Here is a 15926-nt window from a genome sequence, read left to right as displayed (position 1 = left end):
ATTTCCAATGGCCCCATTTTATTAATTGCCATGATTTTCAATTTTGCTATTGAAAACAAGTCAACTGTTACTCCGATTCCTACTGGATGTTTGAAACTATCATCTTGATTACACTGAGTGAACAGCATGCTGCAGAGAGAGATAGTAGGCATATTACAAAGATAGGGGTAGCAATTATGTCTGATGGTAGAAAATAGAATGGTAGGATTTATACATAAAATCTAAGACTTCAGTTATCATATTTATTATTTTTAAGCTATACACAACCTTCAGTAGTTCCTCTGAAGGTAGGAACTTTATATTTTAGAGCCTAAAAAATATTTGCCTATGACATTTAACTATAAAGCATTAGGACTGGATTTTTAAAATTAATTTATTCATTCATTCACTCATTTATTAATTTATTTATGTGTATACATGTACACATATTTAGTAGCCAATAGATGTCAACTTTAAAGAAATTGCAGCTAGTTTTACAAAAAATATTAAAGTGATAAAATCATATCAAAATTTATTAGTAGAAAAATAGCATTGTGATGCTTTGGAAACTAAGAAACTAAGATGTGGCTACAACACTGTTGAAGTTATTGAAATAACTAAGAGTAACTAGTCTGCTTACTTTTACATGTTGAGAAAGTCAATATAAAGAATATAAATGCATAATATATTAATATAATGTGTAACCTGTAAGTATGCATTTTATAGTATACATAATTACATTATTATATAATATAAATAATGAACTTTCTTGTTTATTTTTTATTTTCTAGGGCACTATTTATTTATTTATTTTTCCTCTTTTTTTTTTTTTAAATTGTTGTTCAAGTACAATTGTCTCCCTTTTCCCCCATGACTCTCCCACCCCAGCCACCCCACCTCCCATTCTTAATCCCACCCTCTTTGGCTTTGTCCATGTGTCTTTTATACGTGTTCCTTGATGACCCTTCTCCCTTTTCCCCCCGTTATCCCCTCCCCTCTGGTTACTATCAGTTTGTTCTTTATTTCAACACACTGGGATGGTTTTTAAATAAAGCATTGATATAAGAACACTATCTTCTTCCCAAGTCATTATCTTGAAAGAACATAAACTTCCTCTCATGATGTCACAGTTCAAACATTTTTAAATTATTGATCAGCTTTTAAAAAACTGGAATTCGGATTATGCTGGACACCGATGCCTCCCAGGTGATCACCTTTCCTATTTCTGATGTTTCTGGAGTTGCCATCACTTACGCCCCATGGTTGTGGTGTAAGGTGAGGCATTTGGCTGGCTGGAAGTAGTCACCACCTATGTTCAAATAGCTTTGAAAGATTCCCACAATCAGCCCCCAAAGGCTGTACTGTTCTTTGTGGTGGGTTCTTTCATTTCATACAGGAAATGACGTTACAGTATGAATTTTGCAGATTTATTAAGAAGTCTTCTTTTTACCCAAAGTCCCTCTTCAGAATTTGTCAAAGTCAGAGCACCACAGGAATGGGTAAACCGATAAATACTACAGCGTCTCTTGGTGGCGCTGGAGCACTCTTTCCTATGGAAAAGAACAGCATTTTAACCACTGCTCAGAGTGGCAGTCAGAGCCAAGGATGGCTCTGTGGGTGGGTTGAGGGGGGACAAGACAGGATATGGGAAAAGCCAGCTGATCCCTTCCCTTCGGCCTATTGTGTCCTGGCCTCCACAGCTGAACTCCTTCTGGGGCTTTGTGATCTGCAGTTCGGGAAGAATCAGGGGGAAGCGCTTGCCAAATTGAGCACAACAGCTGCTTCCTGTTTAACTTTTTTGAATGGAACATTTCATTTCTTTTTCAGAACATGCTGGGATATAAGAAGGAATAGAAATACCACCGTGAAAAAATAGTTTTTTCATTACAGAAAAAAAAGCCTTCATATTCAAAGATGGTTTTGGTTTCTTTATTCCATGTTATGAAAGACTGTTAAGAAAAGAATATGTATTTTCCCTCAGAAGTTAAAAACTATTCATTTACTTGAGTCGATAGCAGCTCTCTCAGTCTATGAGAAAGTTATTTAATGACAACAATGAGCAGAGCACTCAGCGTATGTCAGGCACTTCTTGCTTTTACACATTTAGTCTTTTAGTTCTTAAAGCTTGATGAGGTAGGTCCAATTGTGTCCATTTTACAGATGAGGAAACTGAGGCCCAGATAGGTTAAGGAGCATGCCGTGTCATAACAGGTAGCATGAGGCAGAGACAGGATTTAAACTAAGAAAGTGGAGTCCTCAATCTGTGCCCCTAACCATTCTGTCACACCCAGATGTTTACAAACAAGCAGAAAGAAAAATTATTGCCTTTTCCTAGGCAAGAGTTCACTAATCTCTTAGTAAAGTGCAATTTTCACTTAATTCTTCAATATGAGATATAGGGCATTCAAAAATACACAGATCCTGCAAACTCATTTACTTTCCTGAATGGTTCCAAGCAAAGAAAATGCTTTATGGGTTTAAATGAGTCAAATGCATGAATTATTCTCTCTTGCCAATACTACCTGGTGGCCTGTATTTACAGTGTCTCTTTATGAAGACTTTTTCTTTTAGGGAAAGGGAATTAGGTCAAGTTAGGTCAAAGGTGAAACAACGCTGGAGTTAGCTGAGAAAGAAATCAGGAGAAAGCTGAGAAGAGCCCAGTGGGACTTGGTTTCCACAATTCTCATATTTAACCATGAAATTAAAATCAGATGCAGGGCTGGATTTTCATGGTCATGAGCAGCTTAGACAGTGAGTGGCAGAGTTTGCACACTTTTCTGTCTATTCCTTTCTAAGTTTCATTGTCTGAAGGATCTGAGAATTCTGACTGCTGAATAAATTCTCTCATTTTTATTAAGTAATGAGTAGAAAGAGTTCAGAGCTGACTTGGGAGAAAGACAGGAAACATGGTAAACGTGAGTAAGGGCACTCCAAAGTTTGCAAATGAAACCAAATCTCTAAAACACGATGATTTTGCTAAACTACTGTAGGTAACTCTGGAGAGAAAAAAGATACCTCCACGTGAACTCTTTTTTGTTTGTTTCTTCTCTATTCAGAGTTCCATCCAGATGTTTCAGTTTTAAGCAACTAGAAGAATTTTTAACACAATGGTTGAAAAAGTAAACTAAGATACACACATAAAAGGGATATTTATAATGTAATGTTTATTAAACTAACTTAAAAAGAATTATTTTAATTTAAATCATGAAAGGTATGGCCCACAGTAAAACAAACGTAATATTTCCAAGAATGTCTTTTATTATCTCTAGTTCTATCTGCATTATCAGCTGTTGACATCTGTCTTTATCACCATAACCGACCAGAGTTGTTCAAAATAACGTTTTGGCCCAACTGGACCAGATATACAGATGAGAGTGAGATCAACTCAAAACAAGAAAACCCACACTGACAACCAGTAAAAGTGTTGTTTTTTTTTTAATATTTACAGTCTATATGTACAAAAGTAGAGGGAAAAGCAGTTAGTCACTATGTACGTGTGTTAGTGAATATTAGTACTCCACATTTACATGTATATGTGCATTTGTAATAATCACATAAAAATATAAATTTTAAATTATTTTTATTTATGAAAAAATACAAAATGTGACTGATACACTCACCAATTTGAGTGCTTGTTCAAAACCCAGTGCTTAAAAATATTTTGGGAAAAAAATCCCAAACTATATTCTGACAGAAGATAATAAAAGTGAAAAGATAAGAAAATAGTGAGTGTTAAATGTGATTTTAATAAGTATGGATGTGAGCCCTGGCTGGTGTGGCTCGGTGGCCTGAGTGCTGGTCCTCGGAGGAGTGTGGTGGTGAGCAGAAAGAAGCTGTACTTGTAAGCAGGAATCATTGAGCATTAACCCGACAAAGCATCTGAAATGAAAGACGTGAAACTGAACAGAACCAAGGTACTGTCCGGACAGAGTAAATGAAATTTGTTTTGATGAGTTCATACTGTTAGCCAATGAGGAATTGACATCCTCCTAGAAGACGTGTCTGGGACAACGACCCTACAATATGCTACAACGTCAGTTCTTTATTTGGCTTCCGTTAAAAGGGCAAGGGTGCAATTTGCCATACAATGACCTTACACAACTTCCGTGGATATCTCTGTACTTACTGAAGAAACATCGGACGGCATCAACCGTAGTCCCAAGCACGGGCTCGGTTGGAATTTTTAGGCCTGGAGTTCCTTCTTTCTCTAAAGACTGAGGTCCCACAGGGGCTGAGACAACTCATCCCCATGAAGGGAGCCCCCAAATCCTTCCCATTACGCTTCCCAGACCATTCCCTTTAGCATAGAGTGTGATGTCCCAGGCCAGCCCGCTAGTTGAGGCAGGGGCAGCAGAAGCAGCAGATGGTCCGGCAGGGGTTCTTCTTCTTGTACTGCACAGCCTTGCGCACCTGCGCCTTGGCCTGGCCGGTGTAGTCGAGGGTCTTGGCCACGTTCAGCTCGATAACGTTGAGGGTGTCGGCCTGCTCCTCCACCAGCAAGGCCATCTGCAGGAAGAGCTCGTGCACGTCACGGATGCGGCCCTCGAGCTTCAGCAGCTCGCGGTGGCGGCTCTCAATCTCGTTGAGGGCGGCCCGCGCGCCCTTCACATCAGCTAGCAGGTTCTCGGAGAACACGTCCCACTTGCCCTGCTCGAACATGTCCTCGATCTGGTCTCCCGAGACGTCCTTGCCCATGATCTCCAGCTGGCGCTGGATGCGGATCTTGCAGTTGTCGCGCTGCTTCATCTCGGCCTGGTTGTACTCGTACATGGCCCGCTGGAAGGTGCGGGTGAGCGCGCTGTACTGCGCGCGGGAGATGCGCGCCACCGCGGAGTTGGGTCCGTGCAGCGCCTCGGCCTCCTCGCTCAGCGCCTTCATGGCGCGCAGCTTGCGGTGGATGTTTTCGCCACGGGACTTGATGTCCTTGGCAATGGAGTTGGTGTCCCGCTTGATGCTGCTGAGACGCCGCATGGACGTGAGGAAGCGGGCGTTTTGCTTTCCCAGCCTCTTCACGTCTGCCATGAGCTGCTGGTTTTCAGTCTGAAGATCCTGGATGTCTCGGTACAAGGACTCCAGGATGTGGTCCGTCTCGAACACGACATCCTCGTGGGGCGAGTCCAAGTCGTCACCTCCGTCTGCGAACTGCTGGTCATACTGCCTGGTTAACTCCAGAAGTTCTGACAACCGGTCCTTCATTTTGCCTGCGAGTAGACATACCCAGGAGGTCACATTTCTCTAGTGACAGTCAGAAATTCACACTGAGGGAAGCGAAGCGAAAATAAAGGGACACTCCGCTCAGCAACCCCCCATTCTTTAAGCTCGGGTGTAATACAGGCACTGAACGGAGCTAAATGTTCTATGACATTTTGCTTACAAGCAAAGGACAAATGTGACTTTAAAGTCATGAGCACAGTTGCGTTTTATGGCCTGTAGGGTCCCTGCAGTTCAGTGTTACAATATTCAGTCAGCAATTGGAAAATTTGGATTGCACTGGGAACCATTCTGTTTCTTGCTTTTGAGTTCTCCAATAATCACTAATCAAAACAGACAGAAAAAGGAAAAGTAGGAAGAAAATACTTGCAAAGGTCATTATTTTTAAATAAAGAAAGTCCATTTGCAAGGCTTTGGGGTCAAGTCTGAATGTCTGTTCTGTGTCCATTTCAGCCCTGGTGAGCATCTCAGTCCTGCACATCATAACAGTTCTTCAAATAGCACCATATAAAGCACGGTTTAAATTTTTTTTCCTTTTAAAAATGTTATTGCCCTGGCTGGTGTGGTTCAGTGGTTTGAGTGACAGCCTGCGAACCAAAGGGTCACCAGTTCAATTCCCAGTCAGGGCACATGCCTGGGTTGCAGGCCAGGTCCCCAGTAAGGGGCATGTGAGAGGCAACCCCCAAATAATGTTTCTCTCTCTCCCTTCCCTTCTCTCTAAAAGTAAATAAATAAAATCTTTTAAAAAAAATGTTGTAACCTGGCCAGGTGGCCCAGTTGGTTGGAGCACTGTCCCAAACACCAAAAAGTTGCAAGTTCAGTCCCTGATCGAGGTATATCCAGGAGGCAACCAATGGATGTTTTTCTCCCTCTCTCTCCTTCTCTCTCTCTCTCTCCAAGTATCAATAAACCTATCCACGGGTGAGGATTAAAAAAAGTTATAAAACTAAAACACGGTTGAAGTAAAACAAAGAAATATACAAAGACAAAAATCTAATAAGGAAGTACGAAACTTGGAAGTTGAAATTTCCTTGTTTCTCTGCCCAATATACTTCAGTCTGAGCACTTGTTCAATACTCAGTACTCACAAATGTTTGAGGGGGGGAATCAAGATATATTCTAATGGAAGGTAATAAAAGTAAAGGATATAAGGAAATAGTTAAGCTTAATGTGATTTTAATAAGTAGAAGAGGTGAGCAGAAATAAGGAACACATTTAGGAAAGAATCACATAGCACAAGCCAGATGAAGGATCAGTAATGAAAGACAAAAGATGTAGTTTTCCCCAAGGTCTTTAAAGGTAAGCATCATTAACAAAACTGCTTTAAAAAACACTTACTTGGAAAATTTCAATCATACACGAGCTTAGTGGCAATACTAAAACACACTCCCATTCATCCATCACACAGCAGCAATATTTGCCTACTTTTAATGGCGTTTTTGAAACAAGTTGGCAGCTCAAGGAGCACTTCCATGTTTTTATAAGAGTGGTGGCGATCATTTTCCTGCTTAGTGAGGCAAAATAATGTTCTCTAAGAACATTCTTATTTTTTCCATAAGAGAAGCTAATATGTATCAGGTGTTTACATAGTGCCAGCAACCAATTCTAGGTGCTTTTCAAGTGATATCCTCTTTAATCTTCACGCAGACTGCATGAAGTAGGCTTTGTCATTACCAGAGTTGGCAAGCTGAGCATGGGGAGATTAAAGAACTTACCCAAGGCCACCAGTAAGTGATCATTTAGGCTCCAGAGAAACCCACTTAACCACCATACTCAATTATCTTCAGCAAACGTACAACAGTGAGTCACGAAAGACTATTCTATTAAACAAGGGAACGTCAGATCTGGAGCCTCTTGGGAGGGGCCCCAGTACAGGCTCAGGCTGGTGCCCCTTGTGCTGGGCTTGGGCCTGCCTGGCAGGAGCTATGAAGCGAGCAGAGGCCAGCTGCTGCATGTACCAGGCTTGTGGCCACTTGGGAAAGGCCGTAATTTAAGCTGAAACTGGCCTTCACATATGCTGGGTAGCCTGGGAGCTCCTACCAAGCAGCTCCAATGTGAGTCAAGGCTGGCTGCCACTTGTGCTGGCTCAAGAGTGCTTGGGAAAGACTGTGCTGTGGGCCAAGGCTGGCCTCCACCCATTTGGAGGGTCAGGAGCATGCTTGGGATTAATTCCAGCCAGGGCAGGCAGGGCAGGCAGGGGAGGATCTCTGAGGAATGTTGTGACAGGGTGAACAGTGTTAGCCAGGCTAACAGAGAGGTGCAGATTTGGTGCCTGCTTGCACTGGACAAGCCAGGTGGAAGGAGAGCACAATGGGACGATGGCGTCTGCCAACAGTTCCATCCCCAGAGAGAGTTGCCACCGATCCCTCCCTTCTGGCCTTCACCTGGAAGTTGGTCAGTTAAATTCCTCTCTGTATGACCCAGGTGCTTCTCCAGCTGCTGCCTCTGCCCTGGAGCATGGAGTGAGATCGTGGGTGAGTCCTCTAAGAATAGCATCCTGGTCTTCCTTCCACAGCCCTTCATTTCTCTCGGATATAATCCTCACTGGCTTTCAAAGCCAGGTGTTATGGGGACTCTTCCTCTGGGCACAGGTACCCTGGCTGGGGAGCCTCATGTGGCGCCCACATGCATTAGAACCAGCTCACTATCTTATATGACCTGGGGAAATGACATTACTTAGTTACTACGGAGTTGAGCTGTATCCAACTGTTTTAGTATCCAATGTATTCTACTATGCAAGATTTAGATGGGAGAGAAAATGGAAGAATTTTGATGAACAAGGCAAGCACAGATGATATATGCCTTCCCTGCATTTTGGCCAAGACTTAGTAGGCACTACAATGGAAGGAAATGGGCGGTTAAGGGACTGTGCCACACACCAGAACATTAGCGATCTGCTTGTTGACCTCCCACCAGTCCTGGACAGTTCCCATGCTCTGTGCTGTTCTCTTTAGACCATGCATCATCTCATTCATAGTATGAAGAGCAAAGCAGACTTCAGTCATACAGAAAATGGCTTTGGATGATGTTCAGAGATGGTCATTCTTTTTCAAGACCTAACAACCATAAAGTCACTGGTCCTAAATTACATGAAGGCCTAGGCTCATACCATAATCTGGTGAGGAGAGAGAAAGGAACAGTGTATGGGATGAAAGATTCTCCACGGAGGTGTAGACAAGAAGGTGGCTTTCATGTTGCCTTCCTTCCCACCTTTCCTGGCGCAGCCCAGCTCCAGACATGTTGGTCCCACTGACCTAGAAAATCTCCTGGTCGCCAAAGAGCAAGCATTAGAAAAACTACAACATGAAGTCAACCAAAAAGGCTGCTATTTGTAAGAATGTCTCCCAAGAGTTGCAGGTATATTCCTTCCTGTAGTTATATCAAAATATAAGTAGGCAGAGAAAGAGCATCGAGCTAGACTGCACATGTAGTTGCTTGATTCTGAATTGTGAGGTACTAAAAAGAGAACTATGGTAGATTAGAAACAATAATCAAACAATTATATTGGCCTTTTTGTCTGTGATAAAGATTAATAAACTTCCATACATAATGCTTATTATGGCAGCTTTTTAGTCTCAAACATCACGTGGTTCCAGACAACTTACAATAGTCCCCAGGTTGGGGCCGACTTGAACAAACAACTGATAGGGAAAGATTCACAAAGAGAGGGAAAGAAAGGTTCAGAGAACAAGTTTGTACCTACTTGAGAAGAAGTAGTAGCATTAGCAAAACTACACTTTTTCTAATGGGGGTGATTACTGTGTAAGTAATTCGTACCCCGGGTGCTACAAGGAACAACCATGAAAGTCACGGCACAGTTCCCTACATGCTTCTAAGGGAACCAGGTGTAAACACATCACATAGTCATGATCTGTGATCATAAAATAGAGGCTTTGTGCTGACTTACCCTAGGGAGAACAAGAAAATAAATGTTAATTCATAGTTATGAGCTGAATTGTACCCTGCCCTAGATTGAAGTCCTACATTGAAGTCATACATTGAAGTCCTATCCTAACCCCAGTAACTCAGAACATAATTGTATTTGGAAATAATGTCTTTGAAGAGATAATTAAGTTAAAAGAAGGTCTTTATATAATCCATACATTATTATACATTAAACAATACATGCATTAAGCAAATGTGTCCTACTATCAGGAAACAAAACCTCTCCCTTGATTCACAGCGATGTGTTAAAGTATCTCTACAAGTCATGAGAAGCCTCGGACATGGGAAACACAATGCAGAGTGAGGCAATGTGCAAATCATGGGAGGTTAACCATGAAGATGAACTTGTAGAGGACGGGAGGGGAGCAAATCCAAAAGCACGGAAAGGCCTTCTTTTTGTAGTTGTGACAAAGAAATGCATTAGAGACTATTATTCTGTGATGTGAATTCAGAAAGTTGAAGACTTTTGTTTCATTTAAGAACTAATGTACACATTTAGAAACATTCACACACACACCGTTCATCTACTAATGAAACTAAAAAGATCTTGCCCCAAAATCTATACTCCCAAAGAGAACTTTCGAGCAATGCTACTTCAACAGTGAAGTTACCATGCTCTGATTTTCAGATTTTATCATCCACCTCTCCTATGTCCTGATTTTATACTGATTTTTTACGGTCTTGTTAAAAGAAAATTACAAGTCAGAACGTCTTCATGCCTAGGTTCACTGCGGGTCCACATGACGCCTTCACCAACCTTCATGTAAGGGGCACAGGACATCTTTGGGAAAGCTAGAAGAGTGCCCCTTTTCCGGGGGGATGCACCCCAGCACCGGGGCACAGAGCCTGGTGAACTGGGCAGAGAGGGCCCTCCGTGCCCTCTCATCCATGTGGCCAGCACCCTTTTCAGTCCCATGTGGTCACCCTGAGTCCACTTTTCTCTACCACCTCACCCAGTCCCTCCAGCCCAACAACCATCACTACAAAGATCGGGTAGGAGCCAGGAAATCCCAGAGGTCCTGTGCTCTCACCACCTTGAGGCTTATAATTTCAACAGATGAAATTTAGGGGGCACAAATAGACCACAGCATTCCCCAATTGAGATTTTATATATGGAATAATTATTAGCAACTAGTAACCTAGACGATGAACACATGGAAATCTTTTCAGCATTTAGGATCATTAACTTCTTTCCCGCAATAATTTCTTCATGTCAGAATTTCCTCAAACACAGTGATGTTTCAGGTTTTAGAGCATTCGAATAGGTGGTAACTCATCTGAAAGTCCACAGAGCTACTAAGGCTCAAAGATAATTCTCTTCTAACAAAGATTCACTGTGGTTATGACGGACCCAAGGCTGAAATAACCAAGCAGTGATACTTAAAGATAGAAGTTTTACAGTCAGGAGGATAGAAGTGATAAGAGAGAGGATGCTGGCAGGTGAGCTTGCTAAGGGAGTAGGGTGCTCCAGGGTCAGGGGTCCGATCACCTAAAGGAGCCTGTCCACTCTTGTCTGCATTAGCATTTACCAACGAAAACTGCTGTTGCTCTATCTCACACTGGATCTGGCTTTGACCTTAGAATGTGAAGCAAGCTTTTGGCTGGAAAATAGAGAAGAAATGTATGTAAAAGGAGGAAATAATGAATTAATTTTGAGTTCAACTTGAAAATGTGTATGTCTTGGTCAAACTCTATATTTCATAACTATTCCATGGAGAACTTTTTAAAAAGAGAAATCAATAGAGTTCCCAGAATCATTAGTGACTTTTTTTTTCCAATTCATAATATCAGCTAAGGACAATCCCACAGAATTTTTACGTTCTTTATTCTGCTCCTCTCTCTCTCGGACAAAGTCCTTTGAGTCACTGATTCTTTGGCTGGCTATTCCTCATCAATTCTCCAAGGAAATAAATTATTTTTATTTTTGGCTCCAGAAAAATCTCTTATCCAACATCATCAAGGCATGAGATGTTTCCATGTAAGGGACTTTCACCTACCTGAAGTTCCTCCCTTCAAAGGTGAAAGGTGTTCACTCATTTGTTATTAAAAATCTTCTTCTAAAATGCAGTAATATATCTCATTGCTTCCTTAAAGAGAGGTCATTGGGCCCGATTTATTGCTGACTCAGATTATCATTATTAACATCTTTGAATTGCATGGTGATGCACTTTCATTTGTTTTAAAATATTTCTTTCTTTGGCATTAAAATGTCAAACCCAACCTCAGTTATCTCCATACACTGATACTGGCCTTCCTTTCATTGCTCTTACAGGCTGTAACAGATGAAGAAATGAGATACAAACCAAGCATTTAATAACAGGGTGCTCTATGGGGGTCAGCAACCTTTCAGAATCAAGCCTGCTGATTAAGCAGGAAAGGAAAACGTGATGTCAGTGACAAAAGGAGTGACCAGTAGTTCACTCTTTGTACCAAACATCTGATACACAATCCATCCACAATGTTCACAACAACTTTGTGAGGAGGATAACACAGTTTTCAATCGACCGATGAGTGGATCCCAGAAAAGTTCAGTTCCTCATCCAGTTCAGCCCGTTAGTAAGAGAGCAGGCTGGGACTTCAGCTCACATCTGCCCAGATCCTATGATAACGTTCTGTCTACTAAGATCCTGCGCTGGCGCTGTGGGAAGATCTGGAGGTGAGTGGGGTTAGTGCTGATGAGAAGAAACATTTTTTCCCGCTCAGATTTCCTTCCCTGTAGGTGGCTCTCTCCACCCACTCCTGCCGAGCGGCATGGATTCCTTGTCCGACTGGTGAACCTGGGAGGGGGGTTTGTCCTTGGTAGTCCAGCTGCTTCTTCCCTCTTCTCGGAAGTGGGCTTATTACAGAGAACACGTGCTCTCCTCTGCTCCTTTGTCATTCATTTCCACTGACAGCCGTAACATCGTAATATGTGTACAGCATGTGTTCACTGCACATATGTGTTCATTCATGAACCTGGCATGTGTTGAAACCTCATTAAATGATTGCTGTTAACTTTACTATTTTAGTACCAGATAGTATCTGAAGCATAAAAGCATCAGATTGTTAGATTATTTCCCTGATGTGATGATCATCAACTCAGATCCAACTTTATTTTTGATTTTTTAAAATTTATTTTAGAGAGAGGGGAAGAGAGGAGGAGAAATATCAATGTGAGAAAGAAACAGTAATCAGCTGCCTCTTGTATGTGCCCTGACTGGGGACCAAACCAGAAACCCCGTCATATGCCCTGAGTGAGAACTGAACCCTCAACTTTTTTGTCTACCAGACGATGCCCAATCATCTGAGCCACACCAGCCAGGGCCACGTCCAGCTTTCTTGATCTGACTTCCTAAGTGACCCATTCTCTTCCCCCAAACACTCTTTTACATCTTTCTAGAAGGTTGAAAAAAATTTACCACGCATTCTTTACGGCTCCTCCAAATAAAGAGGTATGTAGACTTTCTCAAAACCTCGAATTTGAGTGTGCCACAAGACTGGGACTTGCTTTGCCAAATGGTAATAAGTGTGATGAGACAAGAGGTTTGAACAGCACTTGTACACAAGGGCTTGCTACTGGGACTCTGGACACAGCCACACAAGGAAGCCTGGGCTTCCCTGCAGGACAATGAGACCCTGAGCCGACCCATCAGCTGACTGCAGGCACCTGAATCGGCCCAGGAGACAGTGACAGAGCACTGACTGCTCGGCCAATCCACAGCTGAGAAACCCTAAACTGTTGCTGCTTAAGCCACTAAGATTCCTAGCAGTTTTGTAGACTGTAAAAACCAGCTGATACAGTAATTGGTACCCAGAAGTCGTACACTGCCATAACAAAAACCTATAACATGCAACATTGACTTTGGGATCAGACAGCAGGTGGAAAGCAGGGAACTATTAGCAAAAACTGGGAAAATGGTGCGCCAACAGTTCGTGGAGACTGCAAAAGTGATGAGAAAATTGTACAGCAGTCAAGAGAAAAGCAAACGCTATTATGCAGTAGCAAAATAATTGGCAAAATTGCTACCCGTGTCAGCATGATATTAAAAATGTACACAATGAATTTTGGAACTAGCTGCAAAGATCTCAAAACAGAATATTAAAAGTGTTGGTGGTGTGCTTCTAGCTGCATAGAAGTTTCTGCAAGAGAGGTGAGCTAAAAATAAATTATCTAGTCAATAAGCACTGTTTGGAGAAAATAGAGAAGAACCAGACCTCACGGCACTGGAAAATAAAATCTTTTACCTCTCTAGCCTCTTCGGCTGGAAGAAAAGATTCTACAGTAAGAAATGGCCTCAGAGTAAAAACCTCTGTCTTGTGGACCATCTCGGCTAGACACGGGGGCTCGGGGACCCCTACAGGTGTTCCCTCACAGGGGCCTGCCGCTCAGCCCAAAGAACAGAGTGTAGATGTAGGTGTTAGAGTTAGAGATCCCATGAATTCTTAGGAAATCTACCAAGTTTTAAAAGAGTTTTACTGACAAGCACAAAAGCTTGACCTAAAAGAGACAGAGACCATTCAAAAGAAAAGAGGCTTCAGCGTATCTGACTTTCTATGAGCAGGAATGAGGCCAAGGAAGCTTATTCAGAAGCAACAATAAGGCATTTCTTGTGAGAAAGGAAGAATGCTTTAGAGGGTGGAGCCAAAGGCAGTGGAGAACTTTAAACCAGTGGGCCACTCCCGCAAAGAACAATTGGGTCCTAATCAGGGAACAGCCTCTGGCCCAGGAGTGGAGGGGCCTGGCCACAGGGACCTGGGTGGAACTGCTGCAGACACGACTGTTACTTGCAACCTGTTTGTGTGCCTCTGTTTTTATTTTTATTTTTGAAATTTATTTTTTTAAATATATTTTATTGATTATGCCATTACAATTGTTCTATTTCTCCCCTTCATTTCCCTCCACCCTGAATACCCTCCCCCACCATTCCTCCCTTTAGTTTATGACCCTGTGTCTCAAGTTCTTTAGATTCTGTATTTCCCCTACTATTCTTACCCTCCTCCCTATCTATTTTCTACCTACTGTCTATGCTACTTATTTTCTCCCCTTCTCCTCCCCTTTTCCCCCCTTCTCCTCCTCCCACTGCCCTGTTGCTAACCCTCCATATGATCTTCATTTCTATGGTTCGCTCCTGATCTAGCTGTCCTCTTAGTCTGCTTTTGTTTTAGGTGTGGTTGTTAATAACTGTGAGTTTTTAAAGGTTTACATATTTGGGTTATCCTTTCCCTATTTCACCATTTATGTTGGGCATGTATGAGGAGATAACTTACTTCTAGTCCATTGTCTCAAGATCAAGAAATTCTACATTTGAAGAGTTTTATCTAAGGTGTCCCATCTGTATCCAGAACTGATGTAAATTGTGGCTAAGACTGTGGACTCAGAGGCTGATGCCACAGTGGGATGAGACTTCTGGGAACCCCAGGGTGAGAGCGAGCACATTTTTCTTATAGGAGAAATGTGAATACATTTTACCAGAGGCAGACAGTGCTTCATTACCAAAAAATGACCACAAAATCTTAGCAGCACCTTTGATCAAGAAGTTGTGTCAATTTCTCTACCCTTTGAATCTGGGCTTGGCCACGAGTCTTGCTTGGACCAAGAGGGCAGTAGCAAATGCGATGGGAGCAGAGACTTGAACCGCACTCACACAACTGTGCTTGCCCCGCCTTACCAGCAGGAACACAGAAAATGCCACGTAAGGAAGCCTGAGCTACCCTCCTGCAGGATGAGGGTCACAAGGAAAGAGGCCAGCACCCAGGTGACCCACAATTGTAGCCGTATGATGGTGCCCAGGTGAGCTGAGAGACAAAACCACCCAGGACTTACTTGGGGCCACCTACTGTTAGAGAAGCTTTATATGAATTATCTCATTTAATCCTCACAAGCATGAGAAGTGACAATATGATTTGCAAGTGTGCTTTGTTATACAGACAAAGCTGACTCCAACAGCCCTTTCAGCCTTCTGTATTCCCCTCACTGTGTTCTTCTTCAATGAGGACCTGGGAGAATGGCATGGATTATGGATAAATCATAATTTTGGAAAGCAAATGTTTGTGCATTTTACTTTCATTTTAAAATGGAAGTTCGTTGCTATGATTTTAAAACACAAACATAAGCAACACATCCCAAATAATTGTCCTGGGGATATATGTCACCCTCTTGATGACCCTGGCCTAATGACGTACCTTGATTTTAATGCACTTTATGTTTACAATACTCTATTCATGTTGCATGCAAATATTACAGTAAAGCACACACCTCAAAGGACCATGTGCTTCTTAACACGTCTGAGGGCAGCCTTCCTTTCCTTTGAGGATTGTGGTCATAACCATGGTGAGAATTGGAAAAAGACAATGCTAAAAAAAGATTATCTCACACACAAGCAGGCCCTGTAGAAGGGCTCAGCAGACACTGTTTGATAAGGCGGTGCGCTAGCTGGCAGCTTTGACCCTGACTCGGTTTCAGTCTGGTAAGAGGTTCTGCAAACTTGAAGAGCCGGTTTTGAAATGGAGATGAGGAGTTCTAAGTGTATCTTCCCTCTGCCATTCAGATCTCCACAATGAAGAACCCTGGGCAGGCAAAATGCAACTTCCAAACACAACTCCCCTGCCACGTGCCAAGTGTTCTTTTGCCTTCCCAGACGGGGCCACGGCAGTTTCTTGCTGTTCATCCCAGAATAAAAAGTCTTGGGATGTGAACTAAGTTGTAAGAACACCACAGCTGATAATGCCCTATTCATCTTTCAGAAGGTAAAAAGCAATCAGGATACTTCTTTTTGGAGTTGTAGAACCTGCTTAGAATTCCACATCTACTT

At 42.4% G+C, this 15926-nt stretch overlaps 1 protein-coding gene across 3 annotated transcripts in view; it reads right to left on the bottom strand.

The window, feature by feature from the left end:
* Positions 1–3201: 3201 nt before the first annotated feature.
* STX11 (syntaxin 11) overlaps positions 3202–15926 on the bottom strand; it is a 31071-nt gene continuing 18346 nt past the window's right edge. For all 3 annotated transcript variants that reach the window (XM_037144923.2, XM_037144920.2, XM_037144924.2), the window contains one exon: positions 3202–5180. In XM_037144923.2, the coding sequence (XP_037000818.1) occupies positions 4312–5175 (864 nt within the window). In that variant the 5' untranslated portion in view covers positions 5176–5180 and the 3' untranslated portion in view covers positions 3202–4311. The remainder of the gene's footprint in view (positions 5181–15926) is intronic.

Source organism: Artibeus jamaicensis, unplaced genomic scaffold (genome assembly GCF_021234435.1).
Source record: "Artibeus jamaicensis isolate MK-2021 breed Jamaican fruit bat unplaced genomic scaffold, CSHL_Jam_final contig_3176, whole genome shotgun sequence".
Classification (NCBI taxonomy): domain Eukaryota; kingdom Metazoa; phylum Chordata; class Mammalia; order Chiroptera; family Phyllostomidae; genus Artibeus; species Artibeus jamaicensis.
The sequence above is the reverse complement of the archived record's forward strand: the minus strand, read 5'-3'. Positions and strand labels throughout refer to the sequence as shown.